The sequence below is a fragment of the Tursiops truncatus genome, chromosome 12 (assembly GCF_011762595.2).
Source record: "Tursiops truncatus isolate mTurTru1 chromosome 12, mTurTru1.mat.Y, whole genome shotgun sequence".
Taxonomy (NCBI): domain Eukaryota; kingdom Metazoa; phylum Chordata; class Mammalia; order Artiodactyla; family Delphinidae; genus Tursiops; species Tursiops truncatus.
Window position 1 is genome coordinate 46,777,983 of NC_047045.1, and position 23,986 is coordinate 46,801,968.

Below are 23,986 nucleotides of genomic sequence, written 5' to 3' on the forward strand. Positions count from 1 at the left end.
GCCCCGGTCCGGGAAGATCCCACATGCCGCGGAGCGGCTGGACCCGTGAGCCATGGCCGGTGAGCCTGCGCGTCCGGAGCCTGTGCTCCGCAACGGGAGAGGCCACAGCAGTGAGAGGCCCACATACCGCAAGTATATATATGTTAGTAATTTTTTCATGACCCACTAGAACAAAAGAATCACCTAAACAGTTCCATTTATTAAGTATTATAACTTGAGTATGCGTGTCCTATCAACTTAGTAGATGATTGGGGAAAAAACACATAAATTGAAAGACAAAATAATATATTTATTTCATTCCTAAATAAAAATAATTGCATACTACTTGGATCTGTGTGCCTACTGGGCACTGCACAACTTCTCAAATATTCTAATCAGACTGGACACATCCATCCTTATTTCCTGTTCCTCGTTGTATTCCTCATGGTATTTGCTTTTTAACACAGCAACACCAAAAACGCAGGATTGTAAAGATATGATAGCATAGAAAAGAATGTAGTGCAATCCATTGTTTATACCATCACTTACCTCTGGCTAGTAGTTCCTGTGATGTCCAACAGACATCGACTACCCTTGTGTTTCCCTCAATGTTTAAAATGCCCCCACACCTCCCTGGGAGGTAGATGTGATGCCCTGGGGAACCTCAGTGCACAGTTTGGAAACCACAGAATATAAATTTTATCCACAACTAACTCCCACTACACAGAAGGTAAAAAATGTAATACCACTACCCCTCCACAGAAATGTCAAGGAGGGTCTTTTGTGGGACATTAAAGGGCAGAAGCAAATCAGGATAGGAAGGCAAGATCCACCTTCCAATTTCCATCAGCCACTGAGAGCAAGGAGCAAGCCACTGAAACAAGGACTACAACTTATGGAAGAACCAATCATCTCTTGTTCTGGAAGGAGCTGTCTATCTCCCAGTGGGAGGAAACACTGGGGAATTCTGGAAAAGTTAACTGCTAACATATAGGCTATAAATTATCAAAGCGTTGGTCCTTCAGAAACCACTAGAGAATTAACACACTTGGGCAAAGTCACTTAGAGACACCCAACCTGCTCTGAAATAAGTCAGAGGGAGCTGGAAACCCAAGTTCCCTACTTACTCAAAATTTAACACTGAGAAGGATAACTTCCATACATTGTGCAAATTTCCCAATGTCTTGTAGGGAGCCATAACTATAGTAGGTACTTGAGTGAATAACTGTTAGCTGAGTAATGAAATGTGCATTAAATAAAATACTTCTACACTTTCAGTTCATTAAAACAGTGGCATTTCCTGACATCAAGTTGCTCAGGATTCACATTGGTCTTTCTCGTTAAGACAGAAGTAATTGCATCCACTGAACTGCGGGCGAAATCTCAAGTTCTAAACGTGTCATGTGCTGTTTCCTCTATTTTGCTCTGAAAGAAGAGTTTTGCTGAGTCTCTGTCAAAATGGCTTCCACATTTGAAGTTATTGAAAAATATATATATTCAATAATACATATATTCAATAATATATATATAGAGAGATCATACTGAGACATAGAAGTCTAGATATTTTAAGAGGTGGCTCATTACCCCTACATTAGCACAGGTCCCTGGAGTAGTGTAAATTATTTTCAATAACAGTTGGTTGCGTCTGCTTACCTAGCACTTCCTCTTCATATGCACCTTCCCCGCTGCTGCAGCCGACCTCACAGGATTCTCGCTATGGAAGACAGGTAGCATGCCAGTCAGCACAGCCTTTGTACTGCTTTTCTGATAAGCTTCAAGTAAATTTTGAAATATGAATGCCTGATATATAAGCATACATGTATATCAAGTATTTCAGCTGTAATAAGTATTAAGTTCCCATTTGCTAGTGGGATTAGAACAGCACTTCTCAATCTTTTTTGACCGTGTCCCAAATTCCAAAATACATTTAACAAAACAACTTAGTACACACATACATGTTGGGAAAAAAAAGATTCTTGAAATGGTATTTTTTTCCCTGTTTTAACAGTTTTATTGAAATATATTTTACATAACCATAAAATTCGCCCATTTAAAGCACATAGTTCAGTGGTTTTTAGTATATTCAAAGATTTGTACAATCATCACTACAATCTAATTTTAGAATATTTTCATCCCAAAAAGGAATCCTGACCTGTGATGCAATCTTATATGTTCTATTCTATGTCATTTTATTGTGATTGTTTATTCAGTAAATTGATTTCATGACCCTCTAATGGGTGACACCCCACAATGTGACAAAATACTGAGCTCAACAATGCAATTAGATGTTTGCCATCAAAGGTTTAGTGAGTTAATAACCTAAAGCTCTAGCCTAAAGTTATGCCTATTTATTTTATATATCCATGTCTTCCTTGAAAGATTAAAAATGGACTATAAACTTTATAGTAACTAAACGTTTCAATGGTTGTCTTAATGCCAACGTTAAATTTTAAGGTCTACAAAAACCTAATGATGATTAACATGTTTATCTCATTAACAGAAAACATAGAAAACATTTTGGTGACTGAGAGATAAATTTCCTGCAACTTTTAGCAGGTGCATTAACAATAGTTAATGGGGGGGGGAACTTGGAGAAAAGGCACACATCGTAAAACTACAACACAATCATGATCAATCTTCCTGCTCTCACTCAGTTTACAATACCTAGGACAACATGCTGTTGTTTCTCATGATAATAGTGGAAACCATGACACAATGCATTTACTCTGAACATCCAGGTAGAGAAGGGCTGTAATTTGCAAATACTTAGCTGTCCCACGTTTGATCTGTGCACTCAGAGGAAGTGGAGCCTGATAAGCCTAGTTTTGCTTAGTTAAGGATTAATTTAAATACTTCAGTTTGAGCTCAGGGTTATTTAACTTAAGGGTTTAGTATACTTTTCACATCTTCTTTGCAGGTTTCAGTAAAATACATTCAACACATTCATTAACTGCAGAGAATAAATATACCAATTGGGAGCAAAATTATCATTAACAGGATTTTCTTTTCAAGAAAGAAAACTGAGGAAGAAGAAAGGAGATGGAATAATGTTTATTTGGAAATGTAGCTAGTCCTGACCTAAGAGTTTAAATGTTTCATTTTGTTTACTTTGGTGAAGCTCGTATTTTTTTCCAGCTTTTTTGAGATAAATGATTACCACCAAAGCATTAGCTAACACCTTCATCCCATCATATAATTACCATTTCTTTTTTGTGATAAGATCAGCTCTTTAGCAGCATTCAAGTACATAACACAGTGTTATTAGCTATAATCACCGTGCTGTACATTAGATCCCTAGAACCTGTTAATCTTATAACTAGAAGTTTGTACTCCAAGGAGTTTAAATGTTTTCTCAAGTGGAGGCAAAAGCTGTTGATTAGGATTTCCTTCTCTCTCTCTGTCTCTCTCTCTCTCTCTCTCTTTCTCTCTCTCTCTCTCTCTCTCTCTCTCTGTGCCTTCCTCTCTCTCTCTCTAATCTAACATTAGACTTCAAATGAAATTATCCACTGTTTCTCAAGCTCAAGTTGCCTGGAGAGAATCTAAAGGAATTCGGATTTAAGAAATTCACAGAATCTGAGCTCACAGCCCCTGGATGGGACGTTTATACAGCATATTCCAGGCTACTGAGCTGCCATTCCCACTGCAGAAGCCAAGTTCATACTTCCCAGGGGCTGCATCAGTTTGCTGTCTCTGTTCTCACAGCAGTAAGACCATTTTTATCATCATCCCTCTGGCTCCATGCTTGTGTTTCCCAGACTGGCACACCTGCTGTCGGTGCCTTTTCTTATTCCTGCAGCACAAGGAGGACATGCCCCACCATCCTCCTGGGATGCCTCTACTGCAGAGTCTCTACACCAATTGTGGCTTCATCTCCTAAAAAATCATTCATTCACTCATCAAAAAATATTTATTGATACCTTTTATATGCCAAGCACTGTTTTAGGTTTTAAGGGTATGGCAATGAATAAGACAGGCAAGCTCCCTGACTTCATGGAATTTACATTCTCTTAGAAGGGAAGAGACAATAATGGAGTAACAAACTTAAAAGATAAAATATGCTCAGATATGAAAAGTGCTATGAGGAAAATAAAACAAGTCAAAGGCAGACGGCATGACCAGACAGGAAGGGGACTAACTTTAGTGAGGGGACTCAGGAAGAACCATGCAGAGGTGACCCCCAAGGCAAGACCTGAGTGATTAGAAGGAGCTGGCCTTGCAAAAGTCTCGGCAAGGGCAAACACCCTGAGGCAGGCATGTGCCACATATACTCAGAGAAGAGGCAAAGGCCAGTGTGGCCAGTACAGAGCACAAGGAAGAGGGGGCAAGATGAGGCAGGGGCGTCAGCAAACACTGGCAGTCTGTATTTTTTCTCAAATGGCAATGAGAAGCCACAAAAAGGTTTTTAGAACCTTTTAGATTAGGATAATCTAATTTGTGTTCTTCAGGGATAAGCCACCTTACTTGCTAACATCATTTTCCAAGTTATACTTTGCTAAGCTACCAGTTGTAAAACTATTCCCTCCAAGGAACATGTGGGCAGATTCCAAGCTTCCTAGGTTGAAGCTTTGATGGTTGAGGAGTTTGATTCCCTAAAGGTGTGAGCAGCTGGGTTTAAAATATCTCTCTCGGGACTTCCCTGGTGGTCCAGTGGCTAAGACTATGTGCTCCCAATGCAGGAGGACCGCGTTCGATCCCTGGTCAGAGAACTAGATCCCACATGTTGCAACTAAGACCCGGTGCAACCAAATTAATTAATTAATTAGTTAAATATCTCTATGTTTATCTCTACCTCCACCTATATTGAGCATGTATTACTGTTCAGTTCTACATTATTTAACATATAAAATAGCAAAATATAATAGAAAAGAATAGAATAATTATATATTACAATAGAGAGAAAAGATGTACATTACATAAGCACAGACAACTGGGCAGCATACTGATGAACAGGGAACTACCACACTGGAAACCCAGTCCTGGGCTGCTTCAATGCTTGAGACACTTTAACTCTCTCTGGCTTCTAAACACAATCCTCCAGGGACTGTTTTTTTGGCTGCTTTTATTGTGGTCACATAAGAGAGTTCTCAGGCAGTCTTTTTTTTTTTTAATCTCAATCAGGAAAGAACATTCATTATCTATTTACATACGGGGCAAATTTTCTTCTCTGTTTTATCTCTTCTTACCCGACTCAATCACCATCCACTCCCAAGGAAAAATCACTCAGGAACAGGGTTGCCGCAGACTATTGAGAAGATATTCCAATTTACTTTTTTGTTTTTACTTTATTTTCCACTCAAAGGAAATTTTTCTATTTTACTAATGAATGACAATCTTTGTTTCTTCCTCAGGCAAGATAGGATAGTTCTGTTCTCTGGTTTCAAGGACATTTTAAATAGAATACAGCATAGATGTTAAAGTGAGAAATAATGCCGTTTCATCATAAATACTTATTGTCAAATAAACTAAAATGAATTCTGAAGGGTATTGAATCCAGGACAGGAAAGTTTAGTTGAAGGAGATTGAGTAGGAAAAGATCAAAATCCCAAGGTCTTTCTGAAGGAAGAAGAAAGTCAAGAGCAGGAGAGGGAGCTCCTAGGGTGAGGGAGACTGGGGGCAGGGATGGCGGGGAGGCGTTGATAAGAAGAGACCTGGGCACCAGAGTCTGCACAAGGTCCCTTATTGTCATAGCAAGAAGTAAATTAATTAGTTAAAATTAAAAATTTAAAAAGCTGTGTTTCAAATTGTTGTTGAAAGAGTTCACTGAATAAGGAAGAAAATTGTAACTAAAGGGATCTCTCCTTTTTTTTTTTAACATCTTTATTGGAGTGTAATTGCTTTACAATGGTGTGTTAGTTTCTGCTTTATAACAAAGTGAATCAGCTATACATATACATATGTTCCCATATCTCTTCCCTCTTGCGTCTCCCTCCCACCCTCCCTATCCCTTTGTCACAAAGCACTGAGCTGATCTCCCTGTGTAAAGGGATCTCTTCTAATGCACTGTATTAATGATAGCGCATAGGCTTTATGGGGAAGAAATGAAATCAGCAGAGATGAGGGTAGTCCTCCAAGTGCCTTTTCCTCTCTTCCTGCCACCCTCTCTCACCCAGGCTTCGAGAATCAGAACCTTTCAAACCAGATTAGAGCAATAGACATGTATATACGTGAATGTGTGTGTGTGCGTACACACATCTATGTACATTCATATATGCATTTTATGTATGCACATAGATATATAAAGCACAGCAAATACTTATGTCAAAATGGAATTATACAGTCATTTTTATAGCCAGAGTAGAGCACTCCCAGGAAGAACATTTCTGTGCATTAAGAATGACTCACTTTTCTTCATTCTTATTTTAACAGCTTCTTAAGGACAAGAGAGAAAGACATAGGGTTTAATGACATGTTTTCTGTAAGCGACTGACACTCACCTCACAAACAGCAGCATAGGTATCATTCTGCATAGAAAGAAAAGGAAAGTAAAATTATTGAAAAGCTCTAAAGTTGTAAATAATTTTAATGACACTTAGCTAGGCATTTCTTCCAAATTAATTTCTTGCTCCACCACTGACAAAATAATCAATAAAAATATATCAGAAGCAAGGGAACCCATAGATGGGCCTTCCATCCAAGAAGGCTGCTGTACAAACAGCTATAAAAATTATGCTGTTTGCATCATTGGAGAAACAGGGTTGCATGATGTCTACTAAAAAATCCCAGTCAGTTAAGAGGTAATCTGTCATGGACCAGGTTAGAGAATGAAGGGGTGTTGGCAGGTGCCCGGGGAGACAGAACCTGAAATGAAAACCACCAACAGCTCTGGCTAGGAAAGGCCGGCGGGTTCCTCTGCCCAGACAGGCTGCTTCAGCGTCCACTCTGCTTCCTGGACTGTTACTGGCAACAAATGGTACTTCCCATTCACTCACTCAGCAAGTGCGATCTGAGCACCTGCTACGAGCCCCTCACTGTGTTCAGCGCAAGGGACACAGTGTGAACAAGACAGAGAGGATCCTGCCTTGATGGGCTTACATGTCGGCAAAAGATACTAAACACATAACTAGACAAATAATGATTTAAATTGACATTTGGACAAAGTGCTACCAAGGAGAAGGAAAAGTGTTTTTAGAGTGTGTAATAATTCCCAAGTGCAGACAGCATCTGCTCCATCTTTTGGTAAATTCCATTCTATGAAGCACACAGTCACAAGCATGAGAGTAGGCATTAAGTGGCTCCCATAGCGGAGATCTGTGAAGACACACTATATAAGAAAAGCTATAAGGACTGTACATAAGGAGATGTTAATGACGGATTTAAATCTCAATGCTATAATTTGAGTCATTAATAGAAAATGATATTACCTAAAGTTATCATGATCCTAACTGATTTAATCTCTGACTTGAACAACCTGAACAAAGCGACCCATTTTTTCTTTTTTTTAATATATTTATTTATTTATTTATTTATTTTTGGCTGCATTGGGTCTTCATTGCTGTGTGTGGGCTTTTCTCTAGTTGCGGCGAGCGAGGGCTGCTCTTTGTTGTGGTGTGCGGGCTTCTCATTGCAGTGGCTTCTCTTATTGCGCAGCACAGGTTCTAGGCACACAGGCTTCAGTAGTTGTGGTATGTGGGCTCAGTAGTTGTGGCTTGCGGGCTCTAGAGCGCAGGCTCAGTAGTTTTGGCGCACGGGCTTAGTAGCTTCACGGTATGTGGTATCTTCCTGGACCAGGGCTCGAACCCATGTCCCCTGCACTGGCAGGCAGATGCTTAACCACTGCACCACCAGGCAAGTCCGCGACCCATTTTTAAATTACAGAATTCTTAGCCATGAGATTGGAGTAATTATAGTGTAACAGGCACTATCCCTAGCAGGGAGATTCGACTATTATCCTCATTTATCCATAAGGAAAGCAAAGTACCAAGGGTGAAGTACCTTAACAAAGTCACACACTAATTGGCAAAGCCAGGATAAATGAAAAATAAAGTACTGGGGATGTATTTCCTATACAAAGTGGAGTAAACCCAGGTGTTTGTGCCCTCTGGATGAGATTGCTACCATGTTCCCCGAAGAGAAACTGAACATGACCTAGGACCCTGTTATCCAAAGTGTGGTCTGGAAACAACAAGCATTGCATCACCTGGGAGCTTGTTACAAGTGCAAAATTTCAGGTCCTGCCCAAAACCTACTGAATCAGAGTCTGCATTTTTAGCAAGATCCCTGATATTTGCATATTAAAATTTGAGAAGTGCAGGGCTAGGAAATTGAACAAATACCTAACATTCTACTGAAAGGCCTTTATAATTTGGAGCAACTGGTCATCTCCGGGTTCCATGGTTTGCATTAACTTCCCTCCATCTCCAGTTGCATTAATAATGTTGATCTCATTTTTTCTATTACTATGTATTACTCATACTTTTGCTTTAGAGTCAAGCAAACTAATCAAAAGCCAATGGAAGCTGAAATGGGAATCCTCTTGGAGAACGTTTCTCTTAAGGGAAACAGTAGTATCAAAACAGAAACATAATTAATACTTACACACTTTAAAGTACAGTTTTCCTGATCTGCAGAGGTCCAAAAATGACATCCTTGGATGCACTACAAGAGACAATACGAGACAATGATGACTGAAGAAGGGTGATTTTTTCTTGTCACCTGAAAGTGCAAATAGTGACATGAAGTCTTTCTGAAATAGAAAATCTACCAAGGAATCTGTGGCCTCACAAGGATCAGGACCTTTGGAATTCTAAGCAGAGCTGTCATATTTACAGGCAGACAGGGCTTGGTGTGGCTCAGGGCTGCTGAGTGGAGTCCAGCCTGAGGCGGGCAGGCCTGGATCCCAGAGAGCACCAGACCTTCAGTGAACGCACTGTCCATTGGGTGCTTGGCAGCAGGTTAAGTCCAGGACAGCATGGCATCAAGCATATTATAGAGGTCAGTGGGGTGTCCTCACACAACAAGCAAAAAGCAAAGCTGGGGACTCAAACAGAAGGCAGCCCATCACAGCCTAAGTAGGTGGACAGTTTGGGAAGTCAGCTGCCCACTAGCTGGCTTGCACCCCTTAGCTGCTCTGAAAACCTGCTTGCAGAGCTGCCCTGGCCTCCTACTGAACAGATTCAGCCAGTTCCTCCTTCTCTTACCTGGCTTGTCTGTGCCTGTGACTGTGTTGACCTTTCCGTCCACAGGCCATGATGACACCTAGGTCCCACCTTTTTCTCAGTTCCTTCTACTTTGCCATCTCTTTTTTCCTCTCCTTACTCCTTCTGTGTTTGTGTCCTATGCTCAACTTTTTCTCTTCTGACTCTTCAAGTTCTCCAAGTGAACTCATCCCCCACCTCAGCTTCAACCTTCCGAGGTGTCAATAACCCCCATGTGTGAACCTCAGCTGAGACTCCTTCCGGAGCTCCAGACACAGATTTCCAATTGCTCATTAGATATCTCCATTTAAGTCCCTACAATACCTCAAATTCAGCAAATGAAACATCAGATTCCTCACTTTCTACCCTCTAATTTGCTCTCTCTCCCGTGTTTCCCATTAATATGCTTCAATCTTCTGAGCTGCCCGAGCCAGGAACCAGGGTGGCTTCTCTTTCTGCCATCCCCTTGCCCCATGGACAGTCCATCATCAAGTCCTACTGACTCACTCCTTCGTTACCTGGACTCTATCTGGGGTCATCACTCACTCACTGCCCTTGCTTTTCTGTGCCTGCCGCCGCTTGCCAACAGCCTCATGAGGGACCTCTCTTGTTTCCACACTTGGAGTGATCTTTTTAAAACAAAACCTAATCATATCCTTCTCTTACCTAAAACCTTGTGTGTCACTGAAACCAAATTATCAACATGGTACTCACAGCTCTCCACCACGTGGGCCTGCCTAGCTTGCCAACCTCTTCTACCTGCCATCTCTGCACACACGCCCTGTCCTCCAAGCAAGCTGAAATCCTCCTCTTCTCCTGCACCAGTCAAGCTCTCTGAAACCGTTGTGTCTTGGCACAAAGGGCTCCCTCTGACCGGTGTACTCTCCCCTCTAGTCCATCTTTCTAGTTTTAGCCATGCAGGCAAGCAAGTGCTTTTCCTCTTGTGTATTCTCTTTGCTCCTCCCACACACCACTGATCTAACTCTCGCATGGCTGTCTGGCCGTGGTTTTATCCATGTCTGTCTCTCCTACAAGGTTGAGAGTCCTTTAAGACAGAGACCCTATTTTACTCATTCTTAAGTCTCTACTACCCAGCACAGTGTCTGGTTTAGTCTTACACTTGGAGTCCCTAAACGCTTGTTGAGTAAATGGATACAGGTGCAGAATAGTGATAAAACCATAAATGTAATTATTAGAAGAACCAGTGGAGACTATCTAATCCAACCCTCTCAGAATACACATACTTTAGTATTAACTACATCTCAGAAATTTTAAGGAATTTGCCCAAAGCCACATAGCAATGTAGAATCAAAATCATGGTCATGGCTTAGTCCTGTGCTCTTTCCACGTCAACACACTGTTCCTGAACTCATGTTTGACTTCTCTGTGATTCAGACTTCTCGCTGTTTTCCATCCAGCTTCCTTCATCAGGCACAAATAAACGAGCTTTTACTTAGGAATTATTCTATGGTAATCAAACCTGACCATTGTCCCTTTTTTATCAATGCAAACAGTATAAAGTCCCAGGAGGTGGGAGCGATTACTCACCGGTGCACTCATATTGTATGGTGTGCTGACATCAAGCTGTCTGCCCTGAAATGAAGAAGGAAGGAGTGAACACCCCTATTAATCTTGTGTTCAGTATAACTACGACACCTTTTTTTGAAAGCTTCCTGGAGTAGTGTTGCCTCCTCAGTGTTTTCTAACTGTAAAGTAAGGAGCCAACTGTTTCAAAGTTGTTAAATCAGTCATGAAACCAGACAAATGCCAGTGCATATTAACAGGCATACCTTGGAGATACCACAAGTTCAGTTCCAGACCACCGAAACAAATGGAATCACACAAGTTTTTTGGTTTCCCAGTGCATATAAAAGTTATGTTTGCACTACAGTAGTCTATTAAGTGTGCAATGGCACTGTGTTTAAAAAAAATAATGTGCATACCTTAATTTAAAATACTTTATTCCTAAAAAATGCTAACCATCATCAGACAACACAAGGTTGCCACAAATCTTCAATTTGCAAAAAACTGCAATATATGCAGAGTACAGTAAAACGAAGTATGCCTGTCTAAGATGTAATGCTTAAGGACTCTGCAAAAATGATAAAGGTGGGAGTGGGGGTGTAGCCAAAAGGAGTAGTTAAGAACAATGGAGAGGTTCTACATAGTATTACATAAGCCTGTGAATTAGTCAATTAATCAAGGACTGCTGGATTAGAGATGAATTATGTTTGCATTTTTCTTTCTTATTTTAAGAGACTGAAACAACCATTGACTGCATTTAATTAACATTATATAACAGACTATACAAAAAATATTCATATTCCAACCTAACTCTGTATACATTTGCATTCATTACACACAAGGTAAAAATGTGGGTATTTCCCTAGGCAAGATTTTTCAAGGTGTATCTCTTTCTTGTGTTTCCATATTTATTATTTTGGATTTTTTTGGATAATGGGAAAAACTATTTTCCTCCATCCAAGAAATTGCTTCCAATATAGAAATCATTAGTGAGCTTGGATATGAAATTCAGAAATGGGAAAATGAAGTCATTAGCTAAACAGACTATTTGATCATGAGATTAATAACCTGAAGCCCAGAAACAACTTGATTTTGTTCCTTATAAAGTCTCATGTACTAATATGAACAGTATGTCTTAATTCTCATGGCTATGCAGTATTTGGGGTTTATATAGCCAGGCACTCTCCAACTCTTTAGCAAAGGGATTTTCAGAAGTTCTGGTAACAAAGTAGTTAATGGAATGGCATTACTATTAAAAGATTTATGCTAACCAGTTGTTTGAGTTGGTTGAAAAGTCAACCATTTAACATATAACCATTCTGTTGTAAATACTGTACCACCAGAAGACAGATGAAATCGTTTTGTATAAAACTACGGTTTAAAAAAAAATAAGTGTAATGAGAAAAACATTGTGTTCAAATTTTCTTGAGTAAGTTGCCAACCATGTGACCCGGAGAATGCCACAATGTCCTGATACCAGCAACTCACTTAAATTGTCTCATGCAGAGACAAAGGTGGTACTGGGGGCTTTAAAACATAAATATAGGATATGCATACCTGAAACAGATTGATGACTATGCTAATCACGTACACAATTATATGTGTCATGTGCAAAAACTCATTCAAAGGACTCCAAGGTTATGGTGGCCTATACCATCATACTTAGAGACTTTCAGTTTGTCTGAATAATGACTTTAAGACTGTTAACCCTGTCGCCTTCACACTGTTTCGCTGGAAATCCTTCCTGTTTGGGAAAACTGTGGTTTTTCAGGCTTACAGTCTGGAGCTTGCTTTATACAAACTAACCACTAAAAATGGGGGCGGGGGGCTTTTCGTGAAATGAGCGTTATAGGAACTAACCTCTGGGTTAAATACTACAATCATTCACAGGTGGGATTAACGCGGGTTTCGTAACTTTCCATGAAGGGATTTACATATGCCTAAAAGAAGCCACTGCTGAAACAGGTTGTTTTTTCCTTTGGGGCGGGGGCGGGGTGTTAGGGGGTTGGGTGTGCAATTTTCATTAAGCAGGGAAGTAACCGTATCTGTTCATGGTTACAGAGCTGTTGTGCTTTTTGTTTAGTAGGTCAACATACTGTTGTCACCTTAGTTTGCATCTGGGCCTATCACACAAGGGCCATTGCCTCACAGAAGGTTTTAATCAAAGCAGCCACACCAACAAAAGACATCCTGGTCGGAATTATTCTCGAAACCTCATTTTGAACTGTTGCTTTTTCAGAGATTCGGCAAATTTCACGATAATCCACTTAGCAAAGTGTTCACATATAATGTGGCAATTTTTACAAAAAAAATAATCTTCTGTCACCAGGTCCTTTAAAATGTCAAATATCCATAGTTAAATAAAGAGCAGTGCTACCTTTTCAATCAGTCTACCATGAAAACTTAAAGCATAGAGTCTAAAACCGTGCTGCTCTTTAAGACTTCTCTACTCATACCCCTATAACCTGGATGCTAATCGTCCCAAAAAATTTTAAAGATTTTCTTTCCATCCTTTTGAGCTTCCCATAAACATAAGGACCATAAGTATTGTTTAGTATTAAGCTTTTGAGTATCCGTATCCATCTTCCTGCTCTACTCTTGGATCTCACAAATGAAACAACTTGTAGGTGACTACTAGAGCCTGCTACTGTAAAATGAAACAGAAAACCGCCCATTGTCATCAAGAGTTACTAGATTCCCCTCTGGCTTTCTCATGAATCACCAAGTTAAATGTACAGGCACAACCCAGAAATTTCTAGATTGTTCACAAATGCCCAAAAGGTCAAGCGTGGTGCATGTTTAACAGCATTTCAGTTGAAGACCATCCTCTTCATTCACACAGTCATGGCATCATCTTTTTTTGCCAATAGTTCATTGAAGTCAGGGTGTTTTTTTTTTTTCTTAAAACAGACCAAAACTAAAGTCTCATTTCTCTCATAGATAGATATGAGATTGATGTTAATTTTTAAAAGCTCAATTTGAAGACATATTCTAGGCTTTACACAGAGGCAGTGTGTATGTACACATGTGTGCAAGCAGCTAGCATGTGTCAAAATGGGGATCAGGCCTTCTAGCCCTGCCTCATGGCACATGGCATCTTTCTTTTTTTAAAGCAGCCTTATTAAGAACAGAGGAGGGCTTCCCTGGTGGCGCAGTGGTTGAGAGTCCGCCTGCCGATGCAGGGGACACGGGTTCGTGCCCCGGTCTGGGAAGATCCCACATGCTGAGGAGCGGCTGGGCCCGTGAGCCATGGCCGCTGGGCCTGCACGTCCGGAGCCTGTGCTCCGCAGCGGGAGAGGCCACAACAGTGAGAGGCCCGCGTACCGCAAAAAAAAAAAAAAAAAAAAAAAAGAACAGAGGAAAAATACAAATTCAGAACTTTGCATATAGTAAAACAACAGATTACTCTGTTTATTTCTCAATTTATTTTCAGAAATTTTAAGAACTTTTTTGTGCTGGAGGAAAATACATGGAAACTAAGGTGGGAAAAGTCTATAAATTGTCCATCCTCTCCCTGGTCATTTTTGAGTGGAGACCTTCATGAGCAGAAGGACTTAGAAAGGATGGCAAAGCTGAGTCTATGATAGTCAGATATGCACCCGAATAGCCTTACATGGATATGATCTAATTGTCAACCTGCCTCACTCATTGACTTAGAATTATAGGCAGAGGAAAAGTAAGTGAATATTTTTAGTAACTCTGATTGGTACTGACCAGAACCTCCCCTTAAAAGTTGCTGAATTCGAACCATTGAATTGGAGAGGTGATTAATTCAGCAAGAAGCATGCCATCTGTCCTGGGCTGACCCAGCACTACAAGCAAGATACGTTCCAAGAGACAATCGAAAATCTATAGGGGCTTGGGAGGTGGCTTAAGCATCTGTTGTGGCCTTCCAAACAGTCTGTGCTTATCAGAGGGAAGAGGAAAGGCGGCCATTACTGAGTTCGTGGAGCCCTGTCTCCCCCTTCCACGTAAGCACCATCCATTTTGCTCTCCACTCTCTCCAGCATCTAGAACGGTGCCAGAGGGATAATGAGTGTTCAATAACTATAAGCTGAAGGAATAAATCCATGAATTCAACATGGCCTACTACTCAGGAATGATCCAGAAGTCGTGCCTCTTGGAAACATCATCCGGTGACCTAGCGTCATGGGGGTTTACTTGAGAAGTAATCAGACACAGGAACCAAAGGACAAATGTTGACGTTTTTCCTCTCATTTGATGTGTAAATAAAGATTCCTCTAATCTCCATTCCCTACCACTTGTATTTGTAGGGAAAGGAGAAGAAGGCTTAATATTTTTTGTTGTTTTTAGATAATAAATACATAGAGAGTAAGAACTGTATCTTTTAGATTAATTGTGCAACCACATACTTCACAGTTCTTTGTTTTCATAATTTTGTTCAAAATGAAGCCTTTGATTCCCCTTTGTGTGACTGAAACACAACCATACACAACCAAGTGTAAGATGGTGAATTTGCAATTGAATTTTTTCTACCCCTTCAAAAAAATCAGGGTTAGCTCATAAAAGCAAAAGGGTGGGTGCTGGGTAGTTTTTAAACAATAAAGCAACAGATGTTTCTTGATGACCATAAAGTCACACTGTAACAGTATTAAGTCCTTCTGTTGGCAGCTCTCAAAATTAAATTTAACAGGCTGAATGGCGTGCCCATAAATGGGCTTGGGCAAGGTAGCTTCCTGAGTTGGGTCTAGGGGGTTCTGATGAAGCAGATTTGTCAGCCCTCTTTCCTGACCTCCACTCCCTTTCCATCCCCTTCCTCCTCATTATCACAGCTAACATTAGTGAGTGATTCCCACGTCCCAGCCACTCTTCTTGGTGTTTTACACCGTCTTATCTAACGTGCCAACAACCCTATTCAACAGGTACTATTGCTAATTCCATTGTGCAGCTGATACCCAGGGAAGTTTTGTAAATTGTCCAAGAGTTAGGATTTGAATACGGCACGGAGCCTCCAGAGCCTGTGCTCTCAACCAAAGCATGGATGCCACCTGTAGTCTGCACCAAATTCCTCACGTTGGACTTAGGATCCTTGTCGTTTAACTTAGTTCCACCTGCTCCAATTACCTGCTTGAAAGACACAATCCCAGTCCCGGATCTTAAAAACTCAACCCAACACCTACTTCTTGGCACAAGCTTTTCTATCTTGCCCGCCTCAGCCGGAACTAATTTCATTCTTTACTTCCTACCCTAATAATAAAACAGAGCAGAATGATCTGTATTTTAATCCCACATATGATATTTGCTCCTGATGTGATATTTTGAAAGTTACCTATGCTGTTTAAACTTAGTATTCTCATCTGAAACATAAGTAGGATAATATTAATAAACATAAAGTTCTGTGAGGATTCAATTAAATCATATATTCATTATTATAGTACAGTGCCAGGTGCTTAGAAATCTAATATTAATATGTGCAAATTTGCTATAAACAGCCTTTTGCAGACATATCGTAGGTTATGCAATAATCTCTTCAGATAAATTTCTTGATGTTCAGTGTTAAAAGTATATTTTCTCTTTTAATTTTGACATTTATTAACCCACTGTTTTCTAGAAATCTATCAACTTCATCGTAACCAATAGCCCATGAAAGTCCCGTCTTATACAAACTTGGCCAACTGTAAAATGTTTTATCTCTGCCAATCTGATAGAAGAAAATTGATAATTCATTTTTTCTGTGCAACTCTATGGTTGCTGTGAGGTTGAACATTTTTCACATGTTTTTTCACCATTCATAGTTCTTCTTTTCTAAAGTAAGTCTTCATGTTCTAAACTTAATTTAAATACTCCTATATATATATATATATATATATATATATGAGTTGGTAAAATTGTGTTTATCATACGTAAAGCTTTTTCCCATTCTTTGGCTTTATTTTTATTGTCTTCCGTTTAGTGTCATATAGTTAGTTTCTAAGTAGTTGAATTTATTAATTATTTCTTTTAGTGATCCTGGATTTTTGAAGCTGGCTTCTTAAGGCATTCCCACTCCAAGATTGTAGAAATATTCATCCCTAATTGATTCTAATATTTTTATAGGATGAGGTCTTGTTTTGTTTTGGTTTTGCTATTTGTCTGTTTGTATTTAAATCATATCTTTTTTTAAATGCCTCCTGGAATTTATTTGAATCTGGTAGTGATGTAGGAGTTGGATTTTTTTTTAATCCTTCTTTTAAACTTTTTTTTTAAAGAAAGAAGTACTGAACTTTTAACTTTTTTTTTAAAGCAGCTTTAGGTGTACAGCAGAATTGAGATTATTCAGGTACAGAGATTTCCCATAAACTCCCTTTCCCCACACATGCATAGCTTCCCCCATTATCAACACCACTCACCAGAACAGTACATTTTTTAGTAAGGGCGAACCTACATTTGCATAACCATAATCACCCGAAGTCCACATTTCACCTTACCTTCACTCTTGGTGTTTGGACAAAAGTATAATGAGATATATCCCTCATTATGATATCAATACCATACAGAGTATTTTCACTGCTCTAACAGTCCTCTGTGTTCTGCCTGTTCATCTCCCCCTAGCCCAACGCCATCCCTCTCAACCCCTGATCTTTCCAGTATCTCCATAGTTTTGCCTTTTCCGGAATGTCATACAGTTGGAATCATACAGTATGCAGCCTTTTCAGATTGGCTTCTTTCACTTAGTAATGTGCGTTTAAGTTTCCCCCATGTCTTTCATGGCTTGATAGCTCGTTTCTTTTTAGCTTAGAATAATATTCCATTTCCTGGATTGCCGCAGTTTACTTATTCTTTCGCCTGCTGAAGGAAGGAGTTATTTTTCATTCTAAATGGCTGGCCCCACTTTGGTTTGAAGGATCATCTTTATCATATTCCACACTCCCTTATGTACATGGTATTGTTTCTGGAGTGTATTCTCTTTTACTGGCTTGTCTATTCCTATACCAGTACAAATTGTGCTAATTTCTGGATATTTTATGGAATTTTTGGATTATGGTTTGGTTCCATGATCTTGTTACACAGTTACATATTGATATACAAGAAAGGTATTGATGTTAGTACATTTTTTTAAACAGGACAACCTTCTGAATCCTATAGTTTCTAATAGTCTGTTTTTGAATTGAGTTGATACTTGTAAAAGAGCACTTCTGAACACTAGTCCCTCAGCTGTTCGGATTTGTTACTCAAAAGAGTTTCGTTGCCAAAGAAGATCAGAAAATTCTGATTAAACAGAGCCATTAATATGCGGTTGTGTCCTATGGATCTACAAAAAGAGAGTATGGCAAAAAGCATTTCCATACATTATTTGACCATGAATCTCTTTTCTTTTTTATAAAGGATCTCACAATACTAGTGTTCTGAAGAACATTATTTTTTGTTCTCTGCAGCACATGGCATATGTAATTTTAAAATATCAGGTCAGTTAATACACTCAACTAATACATATAGATTCCTCCATTAATGTAAAACCCATGCTGAAGCATAGAGCACTGATTTGTGCATTTTGGGACAGCAATTCTAACATTCCTTTTTACAAGACTCTTTTGTTTCTTTTTAAAAGACAAAGATGCCTCAATATCAAGAACCACCCAGTGAGAATAATATAATATACATCCAATTAGAGTCTCAGAAGGCAAGAAAAGGATATAGTAGAGACAACCTGTTGAGAAATGATGACTAATAATTTTCCAGAAATGTTGAAATACATGAATTAGCAGTTATAGGAAATATGTTGTATACCCAGCATGATAAAGCAAAAAAAATTTAATTTTTTAAAAAAAAAAAGGACCACCCAGTGAAATCGAAGATGACCTTCATAGCAAAAATCCAGGCTAAAAAGGATAGCACAGAAAAAAAAGTCAAACAGTGAAATAAACTCAAGCACTTTTCCATATCTTTCCTCTGACCCATGGCTCCGTTCACTGTTCTTGCACCGAGCTTTTGTCCCCCCAGCCCCATGTGGGAGGCCCAGATGGAGGACATGATTACTGTCAGATTGGCAGACTGGGTCTTCTGCCACCGCCGCATCAGCTGTGCCTTTCTCTGTAGGTGGTGAGCGGAAGGCAACTCGGCAAAGGACAGACTGTCTACTCCTCCTGCCAAGCCCTGAAATCAAGGAGCCCACACACAAAATAAGACAGAACTAAGCTTAGCTAAAAAATAAAACAAATAGAATAATAGAAACAACCAACATCAGTTTTGATAGTAGGGAAATTAATAAACAAATTACATTCATACGATGGAGTATTCTAAATATATTAAGAATCCTGTTTCCATCAAAACTTCAGGGTATAGGGGAAAACCCACCATGTAATGCTCAGTGAAAAAGCTGGGTACACAACTGTGTGAAAAATTATATACATATTTGAGGGAAAACACTGAAAGAAAATACAATCATAGGTTAATAGCGGTGGAATTATAGGAGTTTTTCTTTTATTCTTCTCTAGCTCTTCTCTATCTTATAAATATTTTACAATGAATATGTACTGTTATAATCAGAGAAAAATTTTTAATAAAGAAAACATTTAATAGTCCCATTTTTCCATGTTTAAATTTAGATTACAACTGTAAAAACCTAAAGCACACAATTGTACATTCGTAGCAGTGAAGCCTTCAGCAAAGATTTATATGAAATACCAAACTTTTAAAAAAAAGTGCTACTAACCATAGTAAGCCTAAGTAGTGTTTTAAACTATAGTTTAAATTAAACCAAGAGTGTAACACAAATGTTTCTTTTTTATTCTACCATAGACTTCTATCTCTAATACCTTAGCATAATAGTGAATATTGTATTTAGTACTTTTATTATTTTTAAAAGTATGACTATAAGTATTGTCACATGTAAGCTATCATGCTATTTCCTTTGTCTTTAGATAAGAAGAGTGCATCTTTCCCTGGCTAGAATGTATTTGGTTTTTAAAGTTGATTCAGTGACTGTTTTAAGCACAACTAAGTCAAAATAACTGAAAAGACATGAAACACTATATATAGGAGGAATGACACCCAGAAATGAGAAGGAAATCATAAATGTCCAGCAAAACTCACCAAAAGAATTACAAATGCACAGATAGAAAGGAATTTACCAACAATTCTGACTTTTAATAATTATTATTATATATAAATATATAATACATAAAATAATATATAAATATATAATAACTAATAGTAAGATTAAATGTTCACCTACATCTGCTTCCCTCATCATCCACTTCCCGATACAGTCATCCATCCACAATATAAATAGTACTGCTGCCTGCAATTAGAAGGCATTGCCCTGTGGCCGAACCTATTGCATGCTTCAAGACAAATATAAATGATTTTGTAATAAATGAGTTTAACTGATATTTTTTAAGGTGTGCAAAATTGATTTTATTTAAGCCTCCTTTACCCGAAACCCATACACCCCCTGCAAAAAAAAAAAAGATTTATGAACAGATAACTTAAAGAAATAAAGTAGCTCTGCCCTACCTTCTGTAATGACTAATGTTCCTAACTTATTTTGGAAAAAGAATCTTTCTTGCCTTGCTACCAACTTCTCATGAGAAAACTTCTCATAAAGATAAAATAATTCAAGCATTTGTAACAAGCTGAATTCTACATGTTCTAATTTCTACAAAGACAAATATTAGACCAGGAAAACTTACCAGGTTAGTTACACATGACTTTAGGCAGCTGTTTAAAATTGTACACTGTAACACAGAAGTCCATATGCAGCCAAGAGTCACAAAATTGACAAGTTTCAGAACAAGCCAGTAAATGTTCTTCATCACTTCACCAATGGCGGATTCTTAGATGAACTTTCTTCTCATTTTCTCCATTTAGCTATCTGAATTCTTTGGGTTTCATCACTTCAGTTGAAAGAGTGGCCGGTGGATTTTTTGGGTTTGTTTTGATGTGTTGGAATATCTTTGCCTTTTAAAATAGTGTTTAGACCTTTGCATCCTAGATAGCTTGTATCATTCCCATAACAGCTATTTCATAACGTAGCTTCCTTTTACTCCCATAAAGAAAGTCACCCACTGCGTAAAGGTTAGGTCTTAGGAGAGCACTTCACATGGAAAGTAAACACAGTAGAGAACGCAAATTGCATTTCAGCAAAAGCATGTGACAACGTGCAGTCTGAGACGGGATCAGACTCGGTGGATCCTCCACCACTTCACTTCTTTGAGGTTTGTTCAGCTACGCAGGAAATTGGGTTTTGACCGTCTATGCTTTAGCAAACAGTAATACTATTCTAATAATGAATTCTCAAAAAAATCAAAGAGCCCAAATCAAATGATGCAGCAGAGAGAGGAAACAGAACGCTTTGAAACCAAATACATATTTCAAAATGCAAAAGCAAACAAAGCTGCAATTAATAGACAAGTACTCTGAGGGTTAGCTAAAGACAAGGAAGTTTGTTAGAGCGCTCTCAGAACTTCACTACATATTAACTAAAACACAGCCTTATCAGGTCTATTGAGACAGAACTGAAACCAGCCACCACAGAAACCTAAGATATGTCCCGGTGTAGCTGTCCTGAAAAGGAAATATTGTACGAATTTCAATCAACCCAGCATCAAGATAAAGTTTATGCCTGAAACAAAGAATTTGAAATTTGCAATGTACAGAAGTGAGTCATTCTGGATAGGTACTTTTTAGATTGCTGAGGGTTAACTCTTTAAGGCTAGATATTTTCGTGTTGGTGTTCTTTCTTATGACAACCTGAAGTACCAAATCAACTTCCTTGTCTTCTTAAATAAATTATACTAATGTAACTTAAGCTTTTCTTAATGGCATGAAGTTATTGTGAGCAACGTCCGCATGAGGGTTTGCTTTGAGCTGAACACCTTTTAGTAAATGCTAACCAAATCGGTGAACAACATAAACAAGAACAGTACTGACTCCAGAACTGACCCCTAAAACCTGTTCTCTTGAAAAAATTCCCCACTGTCTGCCTGCTCTTTGTTCGTTTTCTGCATTTTAAAGAACATAGATTAAAGAATATGCAACTATCCAACTTCTTGGTCAAAGGATATGGCCATCTTTCTACAAAAGCATTTTTAAATCACAGAATAAACTATCTTGCCTAAGGGATTTTCTCATCCCAACAAAATTTATCTTCTTCACTGTGCCACAAGTGCCTTTGTCTTATTAGCACAAATAATATTTGTAACTTTTACTTCAGTAACAAAGTGGACCACTAAGTACTTCCTTGAAAACCTAAATACATTCTTTACTCTCACTTGATCTAACTCTTTGGTGGGATGTGAAAAAGAAGTATCCTTACAATATCAAGACTTGTGCTTATTCTGGTTTGGGGAATCTAACCGGTACATAGATTTGCACTTGTGAAAAATGGAGTATGTTCAAAGATATTTGTTGTAGAATTAATTATATTAGCAAAAGACTTGAAACAACCTAAAAGTTCAATAGTATAATACTGGATCAACCAATTCACACATCTTCTCCAGGTGATTTCTCCAAATAGACTTATTTGGACTCCTTCACAACATAATAGTCTCCAGGCAATTGGATGGCTTACATGGTGGCTTAGAGCTTTGGTAAAAGTGTGCCAGTGTTAAGCTGTATTGACTTCCATGATTCAGCTTTAGAAATCATGCAGCTACTTTTGCTCCATTTTACTGATTACCAGAGAGGCACAAAACTGCCTAGATTCAAGAAGAGGGGAATTAGACCCTACCTTTTGACGTGGGAATAGCAAAGTCCTAGAAGAACATATAAGAGGAAGAGATCATTGCACCACCTTCGGAAAATAAAATCTGCCACCGTATAGGGAATCATTGTTGGGATGGTTCTGAAATGCAGAAATTTAAGTTACCACAGTTTAGTTAACTAATAATACAGTTCAAACTTCAGTTAGCCCAATATGTTAACTGTAACTATTGTGCATTAAATACAAACTTCTCTGCTATCTCTGCAGTCCACAAATCAGGTGTATATAACAGATGCACATTAAGATCAGATACCAATTATGTCACTTCTTTCAAAGTCTGTCAGTGATTGGCCACTCACTGCACATCTGCTATTCGGTTCTTACACAGACAGCAAAGCATGTTGTTGTGTTGCCTCCCTGTCTTCCAGTGGTAAATCCACATGACATTTTACAAAATGATGTTCAGAAAGATGGATAATTGAAAAAAGGGAATTGGCCAACAAAGATAAAAATGCAGCAAAGAAACAAAAGTGATAAAACTGGAAGTGATATTTGAATCAAATATAAATGGAGGATTTGACACCAAAAACAAGGCAACAAAAGGAAAAACAAACAAGGCGAACTACATCAAACTAAAAAGTTTCTGCATAGCTAAGGAACCCATCAACAAAATGAAAAAGCAACCTACAGAATGAGAAAATATTTGCAAATCATGTATCTGACAAGGGGTTAATATTTATTTGTAATGTCTGAGTTTTGTACCATGTGTACATATTACAGTTTCAAAAAATAAATTTTTAAATAATAATTTTTTAAATATTCTGCATGAAACTTTAAAAGTATAAGACTTAACAACCTCCAAATTCATCTCAAGTTAAAATAGGATACTCTAAATACATGGCAAGAGTTCACATCAAACAAGTTCCTCCAAAATGTCTTTGAACAAAATTTTAGTGCATGCATTAAAAATGTTATACTAACAAATAAGACTTAAACTCTTAAAAAATCCCTTAGAAGAAATCAACTTTCCCATGGGATCAATTTGCAATTAAGAGATCACATTCTGAAACAATTGCCTTGTTCATAGATTGAATCAGTGAGGTGGCACTGTGAAAGGAGAAATTGTTAAAACATTCCTTTATTCTAATCCTGCTTCATTAGAATAAGCTATACAGATGGTTAGCAACAGAATAGATTTGATGTGATCAAATACATCAGAGTTTTGAAATTATATTTATTGAAAATATACAATGTATATCCTCAAACTCAGCTGTACTCTATCAGCACCACATAACTCCAGGGAAATAAAATTTTACAGTCATCAAAAGGAGCCCCAAAGAAGGACCTTTTACACTATTAGGCTTGAGAAGGGCCATGTTGTCAGGGGAACCACTGACTAAAACCACCGGTCCCACCGGTCTGGCCAGGCCCTATAGTAACCATTTGCATGAATTATCTTACAATAGGAAGTCCTGGTAAGGAATGTGGAACTAACAAGCCACCACCAACCGGAAGAATTCGGGAAAGGTCAAAAGGAGAGAGGAGATACCAGTCCATATGTCCTACCAACCTCCCAGAATCCTCCTCGCTGGATTCCATCTTGGCTGAGCGATGTGCACGCCACCATGAGGGACCCTGAGTCAGACTGATTGGCCAGAGAAAACCCAGAAACTAACCCAATTACCATAAAAGCCGAGACTGCGAG

At 38.6% G+C, this 23,986-nt stretch overlaps 1 protein-coding gene across 2 annotated transcripts in view; it reads right to left on the bottom strand.

The window, feature by feature from the left end:
* ROS1 (ROS proto-oncogene 1, receptor tyrosine kinase) overlaps positions 1-20,392 on the bottom strand; it is a 112,042-nt gene extending 91,650 nt beyond the window's left edge. For both annotated transcript variants that reach the window (XM_033867351.2, XM_033867350.2), the window contains exons 1-5: positions 20,270-20,392; positions 10,662-10,706; positions 8,515-8,574; positions 6,414-6,440; positions 1,633-1,693 (exon numbers count right to left, since the gene is read on the bottom strand). In XM_033867351.2, coding sequence (XP_033723242.1) covers positions 1,633-1,693; positions 6,414-6,440; positions 8,515-8,574; positions 10,662-10,706; positions 20,270-20,392 — 316 coding nt within the window. The remainder of the gene's footprint in view (positions 1-1,632; positions 1,694-6,413; positions 6,441-8,514; positions 8,575-10,661; positions 10,707-20,269) is intronic.
* Positions 20,393-23,986: the final 3,594 nt, after the last annotated feature.